Source organism: Anthonomus grandis, chromosome 7, assembly GCF_022605725.1.
Source record: "Anthonomus grandis grandis chromosome 7, icAntGran1.3, whole genome shotgun sequence".
NCBI classification, from domain to species: Eukaryota; Metazoa; Arthropoda; class Insecta; order Coleoptera; family Curculionidae; genus Anthonomus; species Anthonomus grandis.
Genome location: NC_065552.1, coordinates 30,053,405 through 30,078,809, shown reverse-complemented (window position 1 = coordinate 30,078,809; position 25,405 = coordinate 30,053,405). Strand labels below are relative to the sequence as shown.

The following is a 25,405-nucleotide window of genomic DNA, read 5'->3' as shown; positions in this document are numbered from 1 at the left end:
TACCAAACACAGCTCTTCTGCTACCCACACCTCATCATTGTTCTCACCTCATTACAAAATTTATCGGCATATATACTCACTAAAATAATTCAAGCCACATACTAACATTAAATTTAAAATAAGTGTTAAACTAAAATAGTGATTCTAAACAACATACTATGCAGAATAAACAAAATGAAAACAAAAAAAAAAAAACAATTAGGCAAAGGTAACAAAAATCCTAGGACAATAAATGTACCAGCCTTTTAAAAATATTTACAGAATCACATTCTCTTACGCTTGTTGGTAATCTATTAAAATCTTGTAAGCCTCTCTGTAGAACAGAATTTAACATCTGGTTAGAGTTACACCTATCGATCAGTATAAAATTGTTACAGTCTCGAGTTTGATAATGATGAACATCTCTAAAAAACTTCACCTTCTTACAAATATACGATGGTAACATATTATTTTTAACTTTATACCAAAAAATGTAGATGCCAAACATAATTTTTTGCTTAACTGACAACATATTCAGGACGCTATGCATCATTACGACAAGCTGCAACTGTTCAATTTTAAAGTGTTTGGTAAATTGTATAAAATTGTTGAGCAAAATTCAAGATGCGGAGCTACAAAACTATTATTATACCATAATAGTTTTGTAGCCATTGATAATTAATGAATGAATACGCCCTTAAATTTTCTTGCAATATTATGACCCAACCTGTATATTGTGCCAGAGGAAAGTTCTATTCGTTGTTTAGTTTATCATTGCCTGAAAATGTGCCTTTAAAGCTACGAAACCGGTACCAATATACAGTAAAATGTTGAATTTTAAAGACTTACATTTCAGTTTTTGTAATCCTAAAAAAATCATCCAAACATGGATACCTTGTAGAATTTGTTACTTGTTTAAAGGTGCGCTTACACAGGTCAATAAAAATTGTATTGAATCAAATTTGTATGGCTCAATTATGAGCAATACTGATCAATTGTACTTAATTGGGCAAATTAAAAAGCAATTTACGGCAATGGCAGCAAGCTTCAATTTCCAAAAACGTTCTACAATAATATTGAGCGATATCCAGTAACTTCAAGAAACTCTCGATATATTTTTCACACAACTAATTTAGTTACCTAGTTCGTTGATCTCATACACTCAATTATTTAAAAAAAGAAAATAGACTAATTCACGTATTTAGAAGAAATATGAACTTAAATCCTAAACGATACCTTTCGTTATATTTAATTCGCTATATACAGAGTATCCCGGGAAATGTGGGAAGTCTCTCGGATTCAGGTAGAAAATAAAAAACTAATGTGGAACTTTCCTATAAAAAAATTTCTTATAGGTTCTCCCTAGGAAGATACGGCCCCTTAAAGACGATGCTTTAAATAATTCTTAAATAACTTTTGAAGTACTTGGTCTAATTTACTCAAAATTTTACGCGATCAACACTATCAAGGACCTTTTAAAATGGAGTCCTTAAAACACATTTACCTTATTTATTTTACCAGGAAATTTAATGTAAATATAAAAAAATAAGACTGCCTGTTTTACAGTGTTTTTTATTCAATGTTTTAACGAATTTATTTGTTTATTCAATTGTAAACTGTAACGTGTCATGTCCAGCCCTGAAGATAACCTAAATATAGACCAAAAACGTCGGTAATTCTTCTGGAAATAAAATCAGTTTTATTTGAAATCCTAAACCTGCCACACTTTCTTTCCATTGCACACTAAGGACGTTAAAATGTTAATGACAAATAACAATGATAATGTATGCCTTGCGCTGGCACCCCCGCACCTGTCGCTCTCACCGAGCAAGCGAGACGCAGAATAAATATGTGCAAGCGAGATAGAAATAAAACTCACTTAAATTACTATGTCTAGCAGATATTCAGTAATTGGTAACGGGAAATTAAGCGCTATAAAATATATGGAGTAATGAAGAATATGTTTTTTTGCCGCATTTTATTGAAATTGTTGTTGATTGAGTTGCTCCATTAATTGCTCCAGATTGTTCCTTTTGAGCGGCCGATTGCTCAAAAAATTTCCCGTGTAAACGCACCTTAAATTACCAAATTTTTCGTAAAATAATAATGATACAGTACCCAAATATTGAAAACCAGGAATTTGCAATGCCTCTGACTTTTGATGGTCTCCGCCGGCATGAGGGGAATGTGGAGGGCATCCCAATACTACAGCCATTTTATTTTGGGTCACTTGTTCGGAATAACGTAACCAGCCTCCATTACTTGTTCCTTCTCTAAATCTAAATGGTATATTAGAAAAAAAAAACAAAATGCTAACAAAATGCGTAACAAACCTAATAATTAGGAATGGGCTTGAGCAAGCGGCCACCAAGATCCTCAAAGCCAATAAAACCGTACTGGAATGTATGTTGGGTTGCATAAATGAGATCAGCCAATCGAAACCGAGTACTTTGGCAATTTCTTCGCTTACTTGGTTGCGTGATGAAAATACTAACTGATGCAGAACAGTCAAACATCTAAAATTTTAGAACAAATAGAAGCAATAATAATAGAGTTTTTGATTTATGGTTATTTTCTAGCTACCTGTTCCTTAATAATATTTGTTCACACTCAGTTTCACCTTCTTTCAAAATAATATTTTTTTCATTAAAATTCGAAATCTGTGGTAAAGTTGACGTTATAAATTGGCCAAATAGTAGTAAATCGTGAGACCTCGGCTGACCACCCAATAACGTAGTATATAGCGAAAAAAGAACCTAGAATCTTGAATATTTAGTTAACTGCATTTAAATATTATTAAGCGCTTTTAACCTGTCTTGTGGCAGCGTGTTTTATATCTGCAGTAATATGTATTAGTTTTTCCACCAATCCTAAATCTCTCATCACCCAAATGTTGTGCTTTTTCTCATTGGATTCGAACGCCAATTCGTGCAAGTGTTCCAGGTGAGATCTTAATAAATCGCCGGGGGCCTCGTGCCACACTTCTAAATCACATAGCAAATCCTGAAATGCCGTTTTGTTTGGAATGGATGAAGATTCACTGAAAGGTAATGTTAAAATTAATAGAATTAGGAAATTATCCTAAATTATTAATTGTAATAATACAATACTACCAATAATTTCATTTCCATAAAATTTATAAAGTAACCCAATAAATTTTTACATCTACGGTAAAAAAATAAATGAAGTGTGTCCTACAGATTTCATATTATATGAAATGTGCGTAGGTGTACTTCCTTAAGCATTAACATATAAAGATACTATAAATATCAGAAACATTTTTTTTCTAATGACATATATCCGACGAAAATTATTTGCTTAAATCTAAAAAAAGACGAATAAATCTATATAAACTAAAAACCTTTTCCCTAAACTCCTTTTATAAAATAAGAATTACAATTATTTGTGTTCTACTGCATAGGCATAATATTTCATATATGCATAAGTATGTAACTAAGAATTTCTGTCTAAATAGAAAAATTACTAAAAAAGCATTTTATTTTTACAGTCTCTCGGCGAAGATCACTCAAGCTTTTTTGTAACCATAGTTATTTATTTTTGTTTTTGCTTCATTTCAGTGACTATCTGAGAGTGATGTCGATAGCGTGTTGGATATCCGTGGCATGTCATATTCATTTGGTTAATGTATTTTTTTTGTAACGTTAGTAATTTATACACGTACGACTGTCTAGCATCAAATAGCAAACTTGCTTTGTAAAATAACTCGGTTGGATATAATTTGTTTTTATTAAGTATTATTCTTAAAAATATTTTTTGGATTTTTTCTAATGCAAGCAACTGCTTCTTATAAATACCTTCCCAACCCACAATTCCATACTGTATAAGCGATTGCACCAGTGAAAAATATATTATTTTTAAATGTTCAATATTGAGTATTTTTTAAGACATTTACACTTATACAGGGTGTCCCGTAATTAATTGGACATAGGTTAATATAGGATACCTGATATGAAAATAAACCGTTTGAGCTCAATATCGCTTAGCAAAATGTTATTGGTTTTCGTTCTACAGGGTGTTAAAACTAATTTTTTACCAAACATTTATTGAAATATTTTGGAATCCACTGGCCAGATTAACCTAAAATTTGGCGTACTCTTATTATTTGGGATGAGGAACACGAATATGATATCTATTTTGCCATTGCCATTAGATGGCGCCACATACAACAACATTGAGTGATTAAAAAGGTCATCACTTTTTTGACCTCCCTGTACGTACATTTGCGAGTGAAAATAATAAACAGCATTTAATTCTAGTCAAAAAAGGTATACTTCTTTGATCTCCCAAAAATAAAACGGTTTCGAAATAAACGCATTTTTTTTTTTCGGTTTATTTTCATGTCAGGTATCCTACATTAACCTATGTCCAATTAATTACGGGACACCCTGTATTAGTAAAAATCTTTTTTAAAGTTTTTTTATCAAAATGGATACTTGTTTATTTTGTTTCATATAAGAGTACATTACAAAACCTAGATATTTTATGTGACGACTTTCGGATTCAATAGATCCCAAGAAGGTTCCCTGAGGAACTTTGCAGCCTATTTGACAGGTACGTTTTAAGCAAGTTCAGTTCCACCATTAACAATTTAGTATGATCAACCGTATAGAAAGCCTTTGCTAGATACAAAAATATTCCCAATATTGCTTTATTGTGATTTAAAGCCTTGTTGGTCAAAAAAACTATCGTTTTTTTAAATTATTTTTTTAACTACCTTTGTTAGACTGGATATCAAACTTATGGGTCTATAGTTAATATATAATAATAATTTGGAATCTCCTTTTTTAAATATTTTTGCTTAAGTTGACTAGGAAATATGCCTTGTTTACAAATTTAATTTATTAAATGTAAGAGATGTGTCTTTATGTAGTCAGATATGAGTTTTAAAGTTTTTGCTGATATGTTGTCGTAACCGTGTGCTTTATTTAATTTTAAGTTATTAATTATTTCCTTAACCTCCTGCGGATCTGTGCTATAAATAAATGTAGTATTGTTATTTACTTCTCACTTTACTACAGACTCGGGAGGAAGGGAATTTTGTTTTGCTATTTTTTTATGAAAGGTGAATAGAATGTATTAAATTGCGATGCAATACTTTTTTAACAGTAATTAGTTGGCCACTATTATCTATTATTTGATCTATTTTACCTTTTTTTCACTATTATTAAAAAACTTATTTATTGCGTCTCATATTCCCTTACTATTCCCCTTTTGTTCTTTTATTTGCTCTTGGTATTCTTCTTTTCTAGTAAATATGCTTTTTGTTAAATATTTTTTATATTGTAGGTATTGTTGTTTTAATTGAACAACATTAAGAAATTTTAATAAATATTTGTACAATACATTTTAATTTGTATTCATCAATTTTGTAGATATGAATCCGGGATTTACTTGTCTGTTTTCCTTATTTATTTAAAATAACTATCGTGGGTAATGGCCTGTAATATCAGTTTTTAAGGTATAAGACTCTTGAGGATATTTTTCGTTATCTTTAAAAAAATGTGATAGACAACTTTTAGAAGTACCTTGTATTCTGTATATTGAGTAAAGAAAACATAGCCATTTACAAACACGGTTCTAAGCATAGCCGCCCAATATCATGTATACCATAAAATAAATCGATAGGAACAAAATTTGTAATAGTTGAACAAAGAAACTGTTTTAATGTATTTATTGTAAAAATATAGTTTTATTTTTATGGTTCTGTATATTCTTTGGATAGGCTTATACTCAGGGTAGATGTTAAGTTCTATTTAAAATATACTTAAAAATATGAGGATTATACAGGCTAGTGCACCGAAATCTTTTCACCCCGAATTTCTCCGAGACTTCGTAAAAAATCAAAAAACGTTCGCACCCGTCGATTTCGATTTTAAGGCGACAAAATAATTACGCATTTATAAACCTTTATTATCAACACCTACGCGGGGGTGACAGCTACCCTTAAACTTTAAATGGGTCGAGTGATAACTCATTTTAAAGGCCTTTTCATGTGGTGGTGGCCAAGTTTTAACTTGTTGTTTTCAGATTCTGTAATAGAGCTTCAACATCTTTAATCAAAATTTTTAAAAAAGTAAGGCGTATCGAGCTAGGGTAATGAATGATACTTAAAAGACTTTTTAAATAAATTATTAGTTCAAAATTTTTAAACGGCCCAGTATACTGCAAAAATGATAGAAAACTGACCTTCTTTTTTAAATATTAAACCATAAAAATTTCAAATATTTTTTAATCCTGTTTTTATTTAATTGAGTTTACAGATCTTCATATTATCACTTCCATTACAAAATAATAACGTACAGAATAGGAAGAGAAATGGTGTATTTCATATTCTTTTAGTGAATGACTAAATATAAAGAGTGTCGGATACTTTTATACAATTTCCATATAAAAGTAGAAACACTGTTCGCAATACTCGCGCACAGTATGTAATATTTCAGCTGTAATTTGTTAGCACTCGCGCACTATTCGCTGTCGTAAATCTTCTAAAGAATTGTTAAATTCTTCGTTGTGTTAATGTTAAGTTCTAAAGAATTTTTAAAAAACCTCACTTTAAAAAAAGACCCCACAAAAAAATAGTCAGGGGGTAACAAATCAGGAGATCAGAGGTGGGACTCCGTAACGCAAATAGCGATAGATAAACTCTTTATTCTCTATCTCTACGGTATTTCGTACTCTGTAACGCCGTTCGGGCTTTTTCGTTACAGAACGTATATAGACGATCTCGCTTTCTTAAGCGACAACGAAACGGACCTTTCTATTGTAAAGATATTATTTTCTTCCTTTTTTAGCGTGTATTGTGGGAAAGAATAACCTATTGGCTTAATTATTTGGATTTGGCACGGACTCCCCGTCGCGTCCGTACGCCGTGAACGGGGAAATTTTATTAGGAGGGAGAAAAAATTTTACGTGCGATGGACGGGAGTCACTACCTGAAGTGTTATGTCATGATGTTTTTCGTTTTTTATTTATATTTGTATTCTGTGATTTAGGGTAAAAGGAAAAGGAGAAATCAAATTATTTTACTAGGTAAGTACTCATCTATTCCCTCAAGTAAATAATATCCTATGTAACAGTACACCCTGCAATTGCAAATCATTATAGATAAAAAGTGGGTATAGATTATAATATTATTTCTGTTAATCCGATTTTCTAACTCGTTAATTAAAAATCTTTGTACAGAAAGCATTTTAAAGTTTTAAGTGCCTGAACTAAGCGTTTTAGGCGCTAGAACCAATGAAAATTAATGTAAAACAGTAAAACAAAGCCAAAAACTAAGTTCTAAGTTGCCCATCACAACAAACTTTTGACATAATCAAAATAAAAATAAAGTCAAAATGTCAATATTGTCAATGTCATTTTCTTCTTCTTCTTGTATTCACGGCTGGACTATACTCAATTGTTTGATGTTTTTAGAATAGATAATTATCGAATTCTCTATGCCCGAGCAACAACGAAGTTTATAAGGAAATGTTTATAGAGTGCCAAGGCATTAAGCGATCTTTGTCTCTTCGCTTCCTTATTCGCTTCCTTCTCTAAATAGAGAAAATTTACAGAGTCCCACGCCTGGCAGACCATTCAGTTTGACCTCTCCGTCCAAGTCACCTTCCATGAAAATTTTTTATTAACGAGGTGGTCGAAAAACGAAATACCTTCCATTTAATTGTTCATCTTTAATTTTTTATAACCTTTGCAATTTTTGTATAAACATATTCACTTCTCTGGCATAATACTCTAGACATTATTCCTTAGGAATTATTGACTATACTATTGAACTTACCGACCACTATCCACTGTACCAACCAGTCCGAAAGCTAAATGCAAAATGTGCGAATTCAGCAGATGGCGCTTCCTGCGCAACAACATTGCCAACGTCTGATAACCCCTCCTCTGGTCCATTTCGGTTTGAGCTACTCGGTTACTCCTTACCACGCAGACCAAAGCCTTTACGCCAGCATAAAGGCTTTCTTGGTCCTGTGCCATCGCGATTAGTCCCAACAGAACCGTACAACCGCCCACCGTGTCGATTACCATAGACACTGGCTTAGGACAAAAGACACGGACACCTTAAAAAACGGTAAAAATTGCTGTTTTGTATTGTTATAACTGTATATAAATAACGTTGATTAAAGTACGGGATTGGTCAAAGTCCTAAAATCTCGTGCATTATTTATAAGAAATTACAGATTATACGTATTTCGCCAATAAAAGCTGTGAATTTAAATTTACAGATAAGTATAATTTTAGCTAAAAGATTACAGAAATAGCTCAGAATTGTTGGAAGGCTCGCATCCTCTCTTAATTTTATTTGTTAGGGCGTCATTTAGTTATTTATAGGAAAGAAAACTTAAAAAATAAATAATATCTACTACAATATCTTTAAAAAAATAAAATAATTAGGAAAAACATTCCTCCAGAAAATAACTAGTTTTTTTTTTTTTTTTGGGTCGGTGGAGAAATTTTTTATTATTAAAATAACTAGTTATTCTGTCAATAAAAAACTTATCCTAGCTCCTTTTATCTTTTAAGTCCAGGATAAGTGCTAAAAACAGGGAAAAACCAAAAAGAGGAAAACAGAAGAAAGAAAAAAAAACCTAAAAGAAATATCCTATATTAACACGGGATCACGCAAACCAATGAGAGTTACCAAAAACTTGCCACTAAGGAATATGACGCAAGGAGTTTGGTCTTAAATAAACATGATTCCAAACAAGAGTACAACTATAACAAAATTTTAAATCTAATTGAATCACTCTAATCCCGTATAAACGGTAAAGTTTCAAAAATTCTAAAGACAACGTGCGGGTACAATTCCAACCTGCAGCAAAGTGAGACCGGTGTAGAATCATCTTCAACAAAAAAAAAACTAGAAATTTAACGCAAAACTTGCATAGAATGTTTAAGCAAACAAATAACGCAAATGCCAGAACAAAATTCTCCTAATGGGAAATTCATAGGAGAAAACGAAGGGAAAACGGCATATCGGCAACGTCCACGATTGCCTGATGCGAAGATCAAGGAGAGTCGAATGTTACTTCGACCAGTGTGGCCAATAGTCTGCTAATAATTATCAGAATCCATAATTTAGGTGGTCGTTTGCTCATCAAAAATACTGTCTTATAAACGACGAAATCTATGATAATTTGGGCAATCAATAAAAACTTTTAAATATGAATCAAACTCTAACTCAAATTGCTTATTAGTCTAAATTAAATTATATTATAACTGTTGAAATGATAATCAAAAATATATTTATTATGTAATTTTTAAGGGTCTTTAGAGACATCTGGTATCAGTTACATGTCGTAGTTAAATTCCAAATAATGGATGGCGTAGACGGCGAGGGCGTGAGCATAATAATTATCATCTATCATCTATGATTCACACATTAAGTTCTTAAAATTACATGTTGTATCCGTTGTTCATAAAACAACATCAAATTATTTTAATAGAGTTCCGCTGTTATAGACTAAGATTTAAAAATTAATAAAGCAAATAGTGTAGAGCATAAAAATGGGTAATATAATTACGAATATTGTAAATTTTTTTTTGCCAAACGCTTCAAATGTTGTTTAATTTTAGAGTTTCCTATAAAAGATAATACTTAAGATTCCGAAAGTACCACTGACAAATGAGGATCTAATCTACTCCTATAAAAAAAGATATATGCGAAATAATGCACTACCAAAAAAATTATATATATATGTACAGGGTGTCCCATAAATAATGGTAAATAATTTACCAGGAGATTCCTTTAAAAAAGAAAAGAGGTTAAGTTCAATTTTGCTAGTCTGAAAGTCAAAGACAACTAAGTTACAGGGCGATACATTTAAAGTAATTTTTTTTAGTTTTAGCCATAGATTTAGACAATGAGTATTTTTAATATAGAAAATAGCAACCTTCATTTGTCGCAATACATTTTAAAATTCTTTTACTGAAAGATCGCAAATCTTAAAAAATAATTGCTCATTTCTAAATGACTCAGTAGCAGTTAATATTTTAACCAAAATTGCTCTATCATGTATGCAACAATATGCAAAAATCTAATGGGCTAAAGTCTGGATTTCATGTGGGCCAAGGTCTTCGGCTTACACTTCGTTCGTTCCACGCAATAGGTAACAATACCTAACAATAAGAACGCACTAAAAGGTAATAGATAACGTTATTAAATGTTTCAGTTTGAATTTTTACAACCATTCATCAAAGTAACTGACAAGAACATAAACCCTGACAGTGACAATGACATTTATAATAATTACTAATTAACAAATATTTTAGTAGTAGAATCTCATGATTTTAGTTTTAGAATCGTAAATACATATCTGGAAAGGTTTAATCGTAGCGAAATTTTTGAAGTATACCTTTTTAAGTAAAACTGTTTGCATAATGAATATTTTAAATAAAAAATTAATTAATGACGGCAGACCTAAACAATAATTTTAAGATTTGCCATATAAAAAAACTCATATTCCAAATTTTGTTAAAGAAGAAGAATAAATGCTAAATTTATGGCCAAAATTAAAATACATTAAGTTTATTACCCTGTATCTCGGATGTCCTCGACTTTTAGACTAGGAAAATTTAAAAGTAAACAACAAAAATGGCTGTCTATGTTCCACAGCAAAGCTCTTCGTAGAGAACCACGATTTCAATAATATAAGGAAAACAAGAAAGAACTCATTGAAATTGGATAGAAATTAAAAGAAGACAGTCCAAAGAATAGTAAGCTTTGTACATTGCATTTCTCTTCATATCCCATATTAAACATACGATATTTATAGTAATTTCTTAAGTACTCAAAATAAGCAACTTAAAAAGAGGATTCTTCCAAATGAGTTCTCAGGCTTTTTCATATAGTAAGTGTTAAAAGATCAAGGTGAGAGAACCAGCCAACCAACCAAAAAGTTAACAATAACAATCAATTCAACTTCCAAAACATGATCTAAACAGTAAGGAAAATAAAGTAAAATAAGGTAGCTGCCACACAAAAATATATACTAATATTTTATTATTTATTTCAAATGGAATATTAAATAAACCAAATCAAAACAATAAATATACGAGATGTTTAGTCTTTGACCACATTTCCTCAGTACTTTATTACATATATTAAGCTCTTTCAAGAAAACGAAAAACTATTCACATAGCTTCCTTTAAAAACTGATTAATAGATTCCCTTCATTAAATCATGAGCAAAACTTACCCAGATAACCTAAAACTACACCGCCCAATGTTCTAGCGGAGCCCGCGAGATGGCCTGCGGAATTATGAAGGATTCTTATTGGTGTTGCGCTCTCGTGGCTAGACATCCCTAACTGTTTCGCTAAAAATATTAAAAAAAAAACATTTTTGAAAACAATATTGCAAGTTTCAATCAAAACTATTCAAAAAATTTAGATTTATCAAGTAATAACATTAAAACTCACCAATCGATTTATTATCCACCCTGCTATAAACCTTTCGAATTTTATTTAAAGTCAAATGAGATACTGCTTTAGCGTTTAAGCCAAAAATCAATTTTTCTTCTGATATCAACTGGACCGGTTCCGATGAATTCGATAAATTGGTGGCCAAAAAGGAGCCCATGTAGTGAGGGCCCAACTGGTACATTTGAGAGACCGTCCCTGGATTTAGAACCTGAAGATCAAAACATTTATATTATTTGCCAAGATATGTACAGGATATTTCACTTCAGATAATATTCGGCATATTTTTTTACTCTCCCTGTATTTTTCAAATTCAAGATAGCTATACTTGGGTTACCGAACAGATGGAGTGGTCACGTGATCGTTCTGCGCCGGAGGTGTGGCCTAGAGCCTCGATAGGGTTCATAACTTGGGGTTTTATTTAATTTTATTAGTCGTGCAGCTTTAGATCGTTTTGGTTGAATTTTCTAAAATATTCAAATATTTGAATCTTCGCAATATTGAAAAGTTGAGATTGTGTTTATTTTTTTGTTAATTTGTTTGTTAACAAATAATGACTGACGCGCCACGTACACCCCCCAAGAAAAGAGTACGAAAACATTTGACCATTGCTGAAAAGGAAGTGATTATGAACATATGTAAAACATGTGATAACGAGCATCCAGCATACAGCAAAGTGCAAAAAGTCCAGTTTACAACAGAAGCAGAAGGTAATAAATATTTTTAATATATAGTGTGTCCCAGGATGAGAGAATTTATACGTGAAAATGACAAAACATGTTGTGGTTAAAATTTTACCGTTTGGCATCCCGCCCTGCTTGATTAAAAAATGAAATTTAGCATACTTTTATTTTTTAAAAATCAAGCCTTGGTACGAGCAGTTTTAAAATTTTATGAGTACTAAAGTAGTATTTCTAGGCATGATGTAAAAAAAGTTTATAAGAAAAAGTTGTTTAGAATGCAAAATTATGCCCGAATACCGCATTTCATAACCATAGACCTACTTTGATTTTTACGTTTTGTGTACCAATAATTTTTTTTATTCATATTTAATTATTAGAGATTGAAATTTGTAAAAATCAAAGTAGGCCTATGGTTATGAAATTCGGATGAAATTTGGATGAAAACCCCAATATAATAACATAACTTTGCATAACAAAATACTTAAAAGGGATTATTATATCATTACCTGGCACAGCCTCAAAATCGGTTTGGACCCATTTTACAGGCGAGCGTATTATATAAAAAAAAGCTGCTTACAAAGCAAAGCTGTACGGTAAAATAATTTAAAATAAGTAGGCATAATTCTCCTCGTCTAAATCTGCCAAGGTTGCATCGATGGGCGGGCCTATATTTCGCGCACATCATTTACTACTTCTGTTCGGTAATCCGACTATAATCAATGTATTTGGCTCGAAAATTTTGAAAATGGTAATAAAAAACCAAGCGGATAAAAAACAAAAAACTTACATGATAAAAATACAGTTTTTTAAACGGAGCATCCTATTTTTGGATTTTACGGTCAAATCAAATCTTTGGGTCAATATTTTTCTGTCAAAACTACTTTGTGGCACAAATGTAAACAGGGTGTTAAACTGGATCTTTTGGAGATCAATAGGGCAAAAAGAAGCCCTTGAAGGATAAAGAGTTGGAATTCATAGCGTTCTCGTCATAATATGTCCCAAATATGATTTTTTCTACGTTTTATCACTTCGAAAAGCACGCGATCTTCTATTCGTGCTCTTCAAAGAACTTTTTAATTTCTTAAGTGGTCGGTCTACCTATAATACTCTCAGCATTCTTCACATTTCGAATGGTTCTAATTTATTTAGGGAACTTGCTTTTATTGTCCAGGCATCTAAATCGTACAAAAGACCTCATCAAATGTAACATTTTAGAGTTTGAAGTTAAGATTTTTATTTGTGAGAAAGTTTACGAAAAATTACTTGCTCCTCATTGTTCTATTCTACATCAAATCTCTTGTTCTGGGTCCCAATTTTTTATAAAATTAATTTGCAGGCCTAACCTTGTGCCTGTTTCATTTACTTGATTCAATATTTCCTGGGGATCGTTTGCATTTTCCGCGAATATTACATCAAGTATCATCTTCATATCTGATATTGTTGATATGTATCCCGTTCACTTTAATACCTATAGGGTTATCTGAAACTGACTGAAAAAAGACTCTTTCCGAGTAAAAATTGGAAAACATCAGTAATAAAACCTTGTCTTATACCGAACTGCTTGCTTATTGAGAAGTTGGTCAATTGAATATCTACTTTCTGATTCCAGTACAGACTGCTAATTAATCGACTCGCTAATTAATGTCTTTATCATTTAGACCCAGGTTCTTAAGGTACGATATTAGAGAGTAATGTTTTATATTGTTAAAGATCTTCTCATAATCGATAAAACACATGAAAACATCCTTTCTTCAGCCCTGCCAATTTTGTATCAAGGTTTGTATGCTGAATATTGCTTCTCTTGTTCTGAAACCATGTTTAAACCATTAGGTGACTGAAAACCATTAGATTTATATACCGGTAATTTAATTATTTAATTTTGGTAAATTTCCCGTTTACTAACAGATGGCGAAACAAACAAACAAACAAATAAATAATAATAATAAATTAGATCTTATCCTATGCTCAAATTTGCCCTTAAAAAAAAAAGAAAATGGCGTGATAAACTTTTTAGACGTCACTATTCAGAACAAGGAAAATTGCCAGTATTTGAGTATCTACAGAAGGCCTATCCAAGCGAAAAACATGACTGCGTCAATTAACCTAAAGTAGAAGTCTATTATGTAATAGGCTATAAGCCAGATTTCAATGACAAAAAAATACTAAAATTAAAATAATAATACATACATAATCCCAACATTACTTGGTCTTATCTTCCGTCATTTTTGATTAATTAGTAAAAATGAAAAAGTGAAAGAAAACTATGAATGACTATCGAAGCGAAAAATGAAGTATAACTTTAAATTAATAATAAAAGAAATTAGCTATTTATAACAATCGTTTCTCTTACCTCCTCAAATAGATGACAAGGACCCTGTTTCCAACACAACCTTGAAAACCTTCTCCAAGCGGGCGGTGTCCCAATATATCCGTAAAGCGACGTGATTTGGTTCATGTTAACGGATGCAGCTCCCGCCCCACCCGGATTCTGAGCGATGTAGTTCATTTTTTGACAGTGCACTTGTTGTCCGTCAATATAGAGAGCCAGCGACGAATTTTTTAATACCGCCCGATTTAGGACTACCGCAAGATGGTGCCACTGAGACTCTTTTAATAAATCCGGGTACCAGAGACGAACTCCACTGTCGCCTGCGCCCTCCGGTTCCCAATTGCCCACCACATCTGAAATAATTCGTAAATATTTGTGGCATTTTAATTTTTTTTGCAAAAATAAAGTTTTACAGCTTTCTGCCAAACTTTGGAAACTATTCATCGAACTTTTAACAGAAACAGAAGATGTTTTCATTTTGGATTACTGTTATATTAACTACTACTATCCTACTATTCATCTATTACACAATGTGCGGATAGCACTATTTATTTTGATTTCCGCAATGCTAATTTCTTAGGGTTAAATAATTTTTTTTTGTTGACTGGAATAATATTTTTGACCCTTCAAACATTGATGTCTCAGTCAATAATTTCTATGACGTTATTTTAAATGCCATTTCAATCTATGCACCAAAAAAATTCATCATTCTTCAAGGTTCCCCCGATGGTTTTCTCCAGAATTTAAAAGGATTATTTTGGCTAAAAATAGTGCTCATTCAAGTTTTAAACTTACCCAATCGGCTGCTGACTATATTTTGTTTTCAAATATTCGATCACAATGCAAAACACTAACTGATCAATGTTATAGATCATATATTTCAACGATAAGTCAGGCCATTCAATGAGACTCCAAACAGTTTTGGAATCATAATATTAACTCATTAAACAAAAGTCATCTATGAATTTTAATGGCATCAGCTGAATTAAGGGAAGACATAGCAAACTTATTTGCTAACCACTTCTCTAGCGTATATTACTCTAATGAGATAGATCTAGGCAACTTTAATTTTACAGTAAATAATTCTGTTTACATCCCATTTATTTAGTTTAAACTTGCTGAGGTATTTGATTCTGTAAATGGCCTTAAGGATAAACTAAGTTATGAACCGATAATATTTATTTATTTATGATTCTCTTTACCAACACTGAGCAGACAGTAATTACATGTAAAGGCAGCAACAAAAATTTAATTAAAACCTTAAAATACAACGAAAAACAAAATTAAAATTATTAAAAAAATATATAACATGGTTTATAATAAAAAAATATATAGGAGGATACCACTGTATCTATAAATCTATATTATACCTATATCTATTTTTAAGGGTCAGCCTTAGATCTGCAGAAGACATATTAAATAAATCCACATGAACTTGATTAAGGAAATGGTTCGTAATTGCCATCACATTATTCATTGGAAACACACTATCAGAAATAACACAAAATAAATTGTGTGGATTCCGAATCCTTAAATTGACTTTTGGTACATTTATTTTGATGAAGTTTATAAGATCACAGTTACAATATTTAATGTTATTTATAATAAAGAAGAAATATATCACCGCTTGTTGTTTTCTCCAATCCAAAAGAGATTCCATTGTGCTTTCTAACATAGAGATACCTGGCAAATCTTTTTTGAACTTTTTCACTTTGATCAATATGTGTTATTGTCATAGGCATCCAGATATGTGACGCATATTCCAGGTGCGGTCTCGCCAAGGCATTATATAATCTTATTATAGTTGGTATTTCAAAATTCTTGCTGTTTCTAAATTATAAAACCCAAAGATTTAAGAGCCTTTTGTATAATGTACATGAAATGATTTTTAAACTTGAAATTCGAATTAAAAACAACACCCAAGTCTCTGGTTTCAATGGAACGGTTTAATTTAATGCCGCTAATATGATAGTTATACTCTACTGGATTGATTTTTCTTGTATATGATACTACAGAACATTTATTAACATTCAATTGACATTCCATAGGTTTTGAACCAGTTACTAATACTCTCAATATCCAACTGGAGGCTGTCGCAGTCTTCACGTGATTTAACAGTCTTAAAGAATTTGAAATCATCAATCATATTCCTACATATTTCCTCAAAAGATGTGTTTTCAGTGTAATAAAACCTTTGCATACTCTTTTTAATTTGTCACTTAGATTACGAACGTTTCCTGATAAATGACGTGATAGCCCCTGTTTATCCCTGCCTAACCCCTGTTTATAAGAATGGTGACAGAGATAATATAAAAAGTTATAGACCTGCCATCCCTGCAGTTTTTGCAGGACAAATCTATGTTTTACGACGAATCGTGGACTGCTGTACTCGCCGTACCAACCCTGGATTGTTCCGTATCACATTACAATAAATCCTGATTCTCTGTAAATGTTCCTCTGTAAAAAAACGCATTTTTCTAAAACGTCAAAACTTTGCCGAATTTTGCTGGCCGCAATGCACAATTTCCTCAATTCATATGCACATATTCAGAAAGACAGACTTTTTCTGAATAGAAACCACCTTTAATTGAGAGCTTCCGGATAATTGTCGTTGAAAATTTAACGAAAATGTGACACCCTTCCAAAAAAAAAAACATGCCGACGTACCTGCTGTTGTCGCCCATATTTGATTATTTCACCCGTTTGTGGTGACGTTTAACGAAAAAAAAAACAGAGGAAAATGGCCTTGTTTGAAAGAAACGCATTTTTTCGGTACTTGTAATATAGCTGGAATTCTGAAATTGTAGTATGTGTTGTAAAACAAAATTTGAGATCTTACAGATGATGTTTCATCTTCTAATAATGTACAGGGACGCAGTAAATGTATAAAAGCGCGAAAATTCAAATTTTTCAAAAACTATTAATTGTTACAAGAATTCTAATTACACGTAAATAATCATCTTATTATAGTATTTGACACCCGAAAATATAAGTCGTTAAGGTGGCACCACTAGAAAGTTATTAAATAAAATATGATTTTTGGGTCGAAACTTCATGGGAAAAGTTAATTATTGCTCGCCCTGTATGATTCACAAAAATTTCCCTTATATGGCATTTGAAAGAGAAATAATGAAGCTTTTTTTTCATAAAACTTTTTTCGAAATAAGTACCGTTTAGCAAAAATGCAAAAAAACTGAAAATGCCAGAACTGGTTAAATTTAAAACCTCCAAATATGTCATTTCTCCTAAAAAAACTAAGCATTTTCGGCGAAACGTTTTTTTAATTCAAATTATAGTTTGGCCTCTAAAGCAGTTTGAATTTTTATCACTTATTTACTTATAATGGCTCACCCTGTACACGGATCTGGCTCAAAAAGTATACAGCTTTTAAGCCCCCAACAACCCTTATATCCTGAAAATTTCAAGTCGTTTAAAGGCTCTAAATTTGAGTTCTCGTGTGCGACACACGAGAACTCAAATTTAGAACTCAAATTTTTTTTCTTTTACTTATTTTTGACTTTGAGGCAGTACCGCTCCGTTCGGTGGTGCCGCAAAAAAAATTGTTTGTGTATCCAGCAGGATCTCTCAATATATTGAGACGTAACATGCCAAATTTTATAGTTTTACTACCCATACAGCCAACGATATGAATTTTTATAAGTCAAAAAACACGAAAATTAGTATTGGCGTGGCGCACATATATAGTCGCTAACTCTCCTATAAATAAAATAGAGATAACTGATTGACTTACTGTTTGGTATGCGCGTCTCTTTAGTAGATACAATAATCGCCTTATCCCTGGTGGACAAAACAATACTAAGACAAACGACATCTTCTTGTCCCCCATTATAACTTCTAATCAGTGTCAATAAATGAACGGAATGCGGATCAGAGCGAGGATCAGAAAACTTATCAACGCATATCCAAGTGGAGTAACTAAGTCCGGTTTGTGGAGGGAACAGACGGTCACCTAAATAACATTTCCGATATTATTATAACAAAATAACATTATTAACAAACATTCTAACCTGTTCCGATTCCTCCTAAGATATGCGTTTCTAGTCCTCCAACAACGCTCGGAGCTGATAAAGATTGGGGCGCGATACTTGGCAGATACAAGCAACCGAATCCCTCTGCTGACATGTCAAACTCGACGAATGGGGGCAGAGTATAAGAGGCCTGCGCACGAAAATCTTTTGGGGTCGTCATTGATACGATGGTTTTTATGCGGGTGAGGGGCACCGGACCTCCGCCCCCTCGCTCTGTTGAGCCCAATGGGAGACAACTCAGCGGATTGCCAAACCTAGATATGGTTAAAAAAAAAACAGTTATTTTATATTTATAGCAACTGAATTTATTTAGCAATAAAATTGCAATACAATAATATGTAGTTTTAAAAAAACAGTATGAAACGTCCTATTTCTTTGACTTAAGGCTCATTGCCCTTGTCTGTCAAATCGATAGGGTTAGTGAAAATGTTTTCACTAACCCTAGGAAAGGTAAGAAACCTAAAGAAGGGAATTTCCTAACCTGTAGATTGATAAATTTAAGCGGACTGTATTTAAAACTTTAACGGCAACGAATAATAATGTATGTAAGTAATTATTATTAAACAAAATATAAATGAAACGTACCCACAACGTGAATGTGTATAAATGGTACTCACCCAGTATAATCCACGTCTAAATCTTCAGGGAACCCTGCTCAGCTTGGCAACTTTTAATTATTACACGCGTCTCCCCAATAATTGATTACCAATAAAAAATAATGGGCCTAATTAATTTAAGCGGAAAAAAGGATAATTATTTTAGTAGTAGGTACGCAAGGTGCGTAGTGTCATTAACTACCTTACTCTCTTATCTCTTACTGTCAAACTATCGTCTCTCTTCCACGTTCCCATTCCAAAGTCGTACCAATAGACCGAAACGTTGTGGATAAAGATCGATTCACGCGAAATTGAAATTTAAATGATTTGGCCGTTCAGTTTTTAAGTTCACCCGCCAAATTCAAACATTTACTGTATTGCGGCGTGAACAGTTAGTAAGAAACTAATTATTTCATAATTTTTACTGCGATATTAAATTAACAAAGTAAAATTATCCAGCTATTACACCACTTATCTAAGAAAAATAAATAATAGTTTAAAAAAACTAAAAGAACACGCTTTTATTGCATTACAAAGAGTTTTTATTACACTAGTGGAAGGTCGGACAATCAATCATAATTAATTACCTCAAATAAAAATCATAATAAAATTTAAGTTATTAACAGATTAATTAAAATCAAAGTAAAAAGCGTGGGGTGCATTTTACTTAATTTTCATAACTCTTCTCTCATAGATAATTGCCAATAGAATAATTGACATATTTAATATATCGAGCACCCCACCCTTTTTATTCTGATTTGAATTATTCTGTTAATAACCTAAATTTTATTATGATTTTTATTTGAGGTAATTAATTATGATTGATTATCCGACCTTCTACTACTGTAATAAAAACTTTTTGTAATTTAAAATTATTTTTTACTTTTTAGTTCGCTTAGCAATAAAGGCGTGTTCTTTTAGTTTTTTTAAACTGTTATTTATTATCTTGTTGAAAGCATCTCATATTACATACTTACTACTTTCAGAGGCGGCGGCATGTTCAAACTTTTCATACTTTTATTATTAAAATTGTAAAATGAATGGTAACTGAAAAAGTATTCTAATTATAGATAGATAGATTCAATATTATAAATAGAAAATACAATGAATTTAATGTACAATTGAGCAACATTCTGATGGCCGTCCGTGCAACTATAGACAGACCCAGTTAAATGTTATTGATATGGTTTTGGGTTTTGTGAACGTTAACCAAACTTGTGTGTCAGTGTAAATAAAAAAGAATGTATTAATCCTGGCAGTCCTAATAAGGATAATGGGAAACTGTTATTAAATTATTGTATTGTCATTGGTCCTTGATAAGTGTGAAAAGTTTCAAGTTGATCAGACTTTTAGAAACCAGTGAAAATTAAGCTCAAAGATTTGGTTACATATATATATATGATCTTTTAAAGTTTTTTATAATATAGATACAACCTGAGCTAACCACTAACATAATAGTATAAACCGGCCGTCGCACGACTATATCGGTTCTAACGCAGTGTGAGAGAGAGAGAGCATGTGAAGCACGAAGCTAATTTGGACACATTTTTATTCCTCCTTATTATTGCTTCCCATAGACATTTAAAAAATAGAAGAAAATTTAGCAAGTGATATTAGAGGATGACCAATAATTATTAAAAATGTAATAAAAAGTTGTTTCTTAAGAAGATAGAGAGTGTCACATTATTTCACATCATTTCTTACATAAAAACTTAATTAACGATAATCTTGTATTAACAAATAAAATGGAGTTTTGATTTTTTTATGGGTTCTATAATTTTTTTGTTTGATATTGAGTTGTTACATATAAATAAAGCATCATAAAATAAAACACTTCTTTATATAATGTGTAGGTATGGTTTTTTTATTATTAGGGTGACCAAAACTTAGGTGCTAAAAGTTTCATTAGCGTATTTTAGCACGTTTAAAAATATGTATTTAAAAAGCTTTACATAGACAATGCTATCTGAAAATGTTTATTCGTAAAAAAAAATCCTTTTAATATTATGATATAATTTAAGTACTTTTTTTATTAGGGTATGATATACATTATTTTTTAACAAAGCATTTTTCGCTAATGCTGTTGTAGAATAATATAAAGCTTTTTTAAAGTTTTAATGATGGTGGTGAAATTTGGCATTTTAAATTGTTGTCAGATATATATTGACTGCTAAAAATAATGGTACTAGAAAGAAAGCGTTTCTAATTTGACCAAAACCTTGTTTATATGTCACCACTAAAGTTTTTATGATCTATTTAGACAATGATAGATCAGATAAAAGTTTTTTAACCGTAGAAATATTAAAGAACTCACTTAATAACTGTATAAAACAAACTTTTCAAAAATATCAACGTGAAAAGCAAAAGAAAATCAAAGCATAACAGAAGTAATTAAATGTGCTAAAAAAATTAAGTTCAAAAGTTCAGCCTATAAAAAATATTAAAGCTCCACATTAAAATAAACCAAAACCACTTTTTTTAATATGTTGGGTTTTCTACAACAGATGTCGACACCCAAATTTGGAACATTACCCTTAAAACCGGTACAAGCAACTTATCAAAAGTTTTTCAATTTCTACTCATAGTTAATTTGATTGACGAAAATGTTCTTAGCATTTTTTCCGATCAATTCACTCACCTAAGAAAGGTCCTCAAATCAATCGGCTCGAGCGACTGCGCCGCCAACCGTTCCAGCATGTATTGCAACTGTGGGTGCAGTGGATGACTCTCATTTTGCAGAGGAACATTACCCACTTCCAGGATATGACTGACGAACGATTTTTCGCACATCACTTGCTGGTTCCGTTCACATCGCACCAAAGACTTTATTATTTCTGAGATGAATTGTTGCAAGCACAATGCAGCTTCCATGTTTTTGTCCTAATAATAAGTAAAATAACTTTGTTGTAAAAAATAATATGTTCCATAAAATCGTTGCAGTATGATATTTTAATTATTGTGGTGCCATGTGTAGATCCTTTTACAACATCTGACACTTCGGGAAAGAGTCAAAAAACTCCGAGCTGTTGTTTAAAGTGTATAAGAGATAAGATATAACTACAGGGGTGACGATATAAAAAAGGAAACATTTTCAGATTCGTATAATGTATTATAAAATAATAGTAAACAAACCAACATATGAGGCGTTGAGAACCAGAGTGAACCATTCTCAATGGACGTTGTATGGAGATATTTGCAATTTTAAATTAGGACTTTTTTTATTATTATTTTGAAAATTAAAGAAAATCTTAAATTTGTTCGAATGTAGATTTCATAAATACAAATAGATTTTTGAGAAAAATTGATATTTTTTCAGAAAATGCAAAATTTTGTGTGGGATAGTGTGGTTTGCCTTTAAGAAAAAAAAAATCGTTTTGAATAAATTATGCCGGTGAAATTAAAGATCAAAATACAAAATGCTTTAATCAAAATCAATGTCTCTAATAGAAAGATAATCCTTTAGAATATTGGAACATTGAAGATTCTCATAGAAGGTATGGTAGACTGGTGGAATAAACTCTATCAACTGCAGGAGGTCCTTCTTTTTTGCAGACATAATAAAGTTTCCATTGGGATACAAAAGTGGCAGTGATTCTTTAAGCTGGTCCATTTCTTTTCTAAATATTAACTTTTTGAAATTCGTGCATATCGCCAACAGCATACAGAAAGTAAAGAACAAACGGATCTTCCTTCTTAACTAAAAGGCTATGAATTTTTAACCACGCCACTTTAGAGGATTCGATTAATAATCTCCTATTCGTAATACTCCTTTCTAAGGTATTAGTTGAAAAGAAAATTTCCTTTTCCATACGAATCACCTGAAATGCTTTCTTTTTTCTTGCAATTAAAATAACTTTAGTCCAATCTTCGGAAATATCAATGTTTGGATGATACTTTTCATTTTTTTTTTTAATAAGACCAAAGTCTCTATCTCTAAAAAATTGTGCTTAATCTCTTCAACGGATTACTCAATAGATTGAACTACATGAGTGCAAAGAAGCGCCATTTTTATGATTCGGCTCTGTCTGCCACAGCCATCCGAATACATAGGCTTTTTGGTTTTAACCGAATTTTTTATGTAATAACGAAGACAGGACCCTACCTCCTGTAATCCTCTTGAAGCTGCAGACTCATTCCATACAAATATTGTGGCTTCTCAAGTTTGCAGATTGCACTCCAAGGCAATAAGTCCATAATTGCCGTTTATAGTAAATTATGCCAGTTGAAATTACTAAAGTAGGTAACGTTTTCATGGGATTACACGCAAAAACAGTAGTGTTTTGTTCACCTATTGAAATTTGAGCATCTTGCAGAATTGCGTTTAAAGCAACTGATTATAGCTTGCTCATTTTTATAGCTATAATATTTAGCTTTGTTTCAAATGAGTCACATTTCTTACGTGAATCAACGATTGGGGCGTGAAAATGTAAATTAAAGTTTGTATTAAAAATATCTGCAGATTTAAATTCAGAAAGAGTATCGCTGTATTCGAATGTATAGTATTCGCTGTATCGCTGTATATCACTGTATTACGAAAATGGTAGATGCTAATGTTGCAACTCAGATATTTAATTAAATGAATTCAGATAAACACGTTCACCGCAAATACATAATTGAGCTTGTGGCAAAAATCAATGGATCCAATTGTCATGGAATAAGTACGGACCCTACATTAAGCACCAGGCCTTGTACCTTGTGCATGTGTACCTTTAATGTGTGGCATATCTCGTACGAGCATTCGCAGAATTTTAAAGATATATACTCTTACGAAATGCACAATTCTGATTAATGAAAATTTTGCAACAATCCTTGGTCGGCGACTGCAAAATTAATATTGAAATTATCCGCCAAAATCACAGTTCTTTATGTCGGCAAGGAATTTAAAGTATTTTTAATTTAGTAAGGAAAGAGCCACTGCAAGATCTTGGTGAATGATACATACAAAATTGAATCTTAAAAAATACCACCAACTTCAACATTTAAAACAAGGCTCTTCATAAAGAAAAGCAAAATCATCAACAGCATCACTGCTTCGGGTGATATTTATCATATTTATTAAGTACAGGGTCCGGTAGTCAAACCTGACGGTTTTTGAAACGGGATAAATAAAATAGTTGTTGAGATATTTTAATTATTATTTTTTTATTGAAAAGAGGAGAATTGGAAATTTAACATTCATAATAAAAAAGCACAAAAATAACTTATGTAGCAAAAATTATGTCACTTAAATGATGACCACCATTTTCTTTCAATTTCATTTCAACATACAAAATTTCCGATATTGGGCTCCGAGAAACCCACAGGAACTTCACCAGCAGCCTCTTCACTGAAAGAGTAACTGTATGAGCTGCAGTGTGTAGGGCAACAGTATTAGGGCCTTATTTTTTTTTAGGGAGAATGGCCTAACAGTGACAGTGAAGTCAGCGCGTTATGTTGCCATGATCCGTGACTTTCTCATTCCAGAGTTACGTCGCCATCGTATCCCTCTCAGGAGGGTCTGGTTTCAGCAGGACGCAACTGCCCATACCGCTCGAGAGTCCATGGCTCAACTCAGATCATTTTTCCCCGGTAAGCTGATCTCGCTCAGGGGTGACATCGAATGGCCGGCACGTTCTCCCGACTTGTCCCCCTTGTGAATTTTATCTATGGGGGTACCTCAAGGGAAGAGTTTATGTTGACAGACCAAATAATTTGAACCAACTGAAAGAGAATATTCGGCGAGAAATTCGTGAGATCCCGCGCCAAACATTGGAGAAAGTCATGACTAACTTCTCCAGGAGGCTCGTACAATGTAGAGAAAATGGTGGTCATCATTTAAGTGACATAATTTTTGCTACATAAGTTATTTTTGTGCTTTTTATTATGAATGTTAGATTTCCAATTCCCCTCTTTAAAATAAAAAAATAATAATTAAAATATTTCAACAACATTTTTATTTATCCCATTTCAAAAACCGTCAGGTTTGACTGCCGGACCCTGTATATCAAAAGAAAGAATCTTTGAACACCATGTACATTTTGACACTATAGCAAAATTAGAAATATGAATTGGTTCACTATTCCTTAACCAGTTTTCAGTGATTAATGGAACTTGTGGATAATCATTATCGAAAAAAATCTAATTATCTTAATTTTATTGGAATTCGTGATACGTAAACTAATAATTTTTTTTTCCAGATTTTTTTTAAAAGTACTGAAAGAAGCGAAAGTTGAAAGGGTAATTGAAAATTTTTAAAATAAGGTATCGTGAACCCCTATTTTATTTAGGATTTAAGAAGCTGCTTTTATTATCCCTAGAAAGTTTTTTTTTTAAGTTTTTAATT

General features: G+C 32.0%; 1 protein-coding gene across 1 annotated transcript in view; it reads right to left on the bottom strand.

The window, feature by feature from the left end:
* LOC126738217 (WD repeat and FYVE domain-containing protein 3) overlaps positions 1 to 25,405 on the bottom strand; it is a 111,763-nt gene that overhangs the window by 63,161 nt on the left and 23,197 nt on the right. Inside the window, exons 13-23 of the mRNA XM_050443437.1 lie at positions 21,722 to 21,963; positions 18,467 to 18,741; positions 18,190 to 18,408; positions 14,460 to 14,791; positions 11,427 to 11,637; positions 11,204 to 11,323; positions 7,781 to 8,066; positions 2,791 to 3,019; positions 2,563 to 2,735; positions 2,313 to 2,495; positions 2,098 to 2,258 (exon numbers count right to left, since the gene is read on the bottom strand). Coding sequence (XP_050299394.1) covers positions 2,098 to 2,258; positions 2,313 to 2,495; positions 2,563 to 2,735; positions 2,791 to 3,019; positions 7,781 to 8,066; positions 11,204 to 11,323; positions 11,427 to 11,637; positions 14,460 to 14,791; positions 18,190 to 18,408; positions 18,467 to 18,741; positions 21,722 to 21,963 — 2,431 coding nt within the window. The remainder of the gene's footprint in view (positions 1 to 2,097; positions 2,259 to 2,312; positions 2,496 to 2,562; positions 2,736 to 2,790; positions 3,020 to 7,780; positions 8,067 to 11,203; positions 11,324 to 11,426; positions 11,638 to 14,459; positions 14,792 to 18,189; positions 18,409 to 18,466; positions 18,742 to 21,721; positions 21,964 to 25,405) is intronic.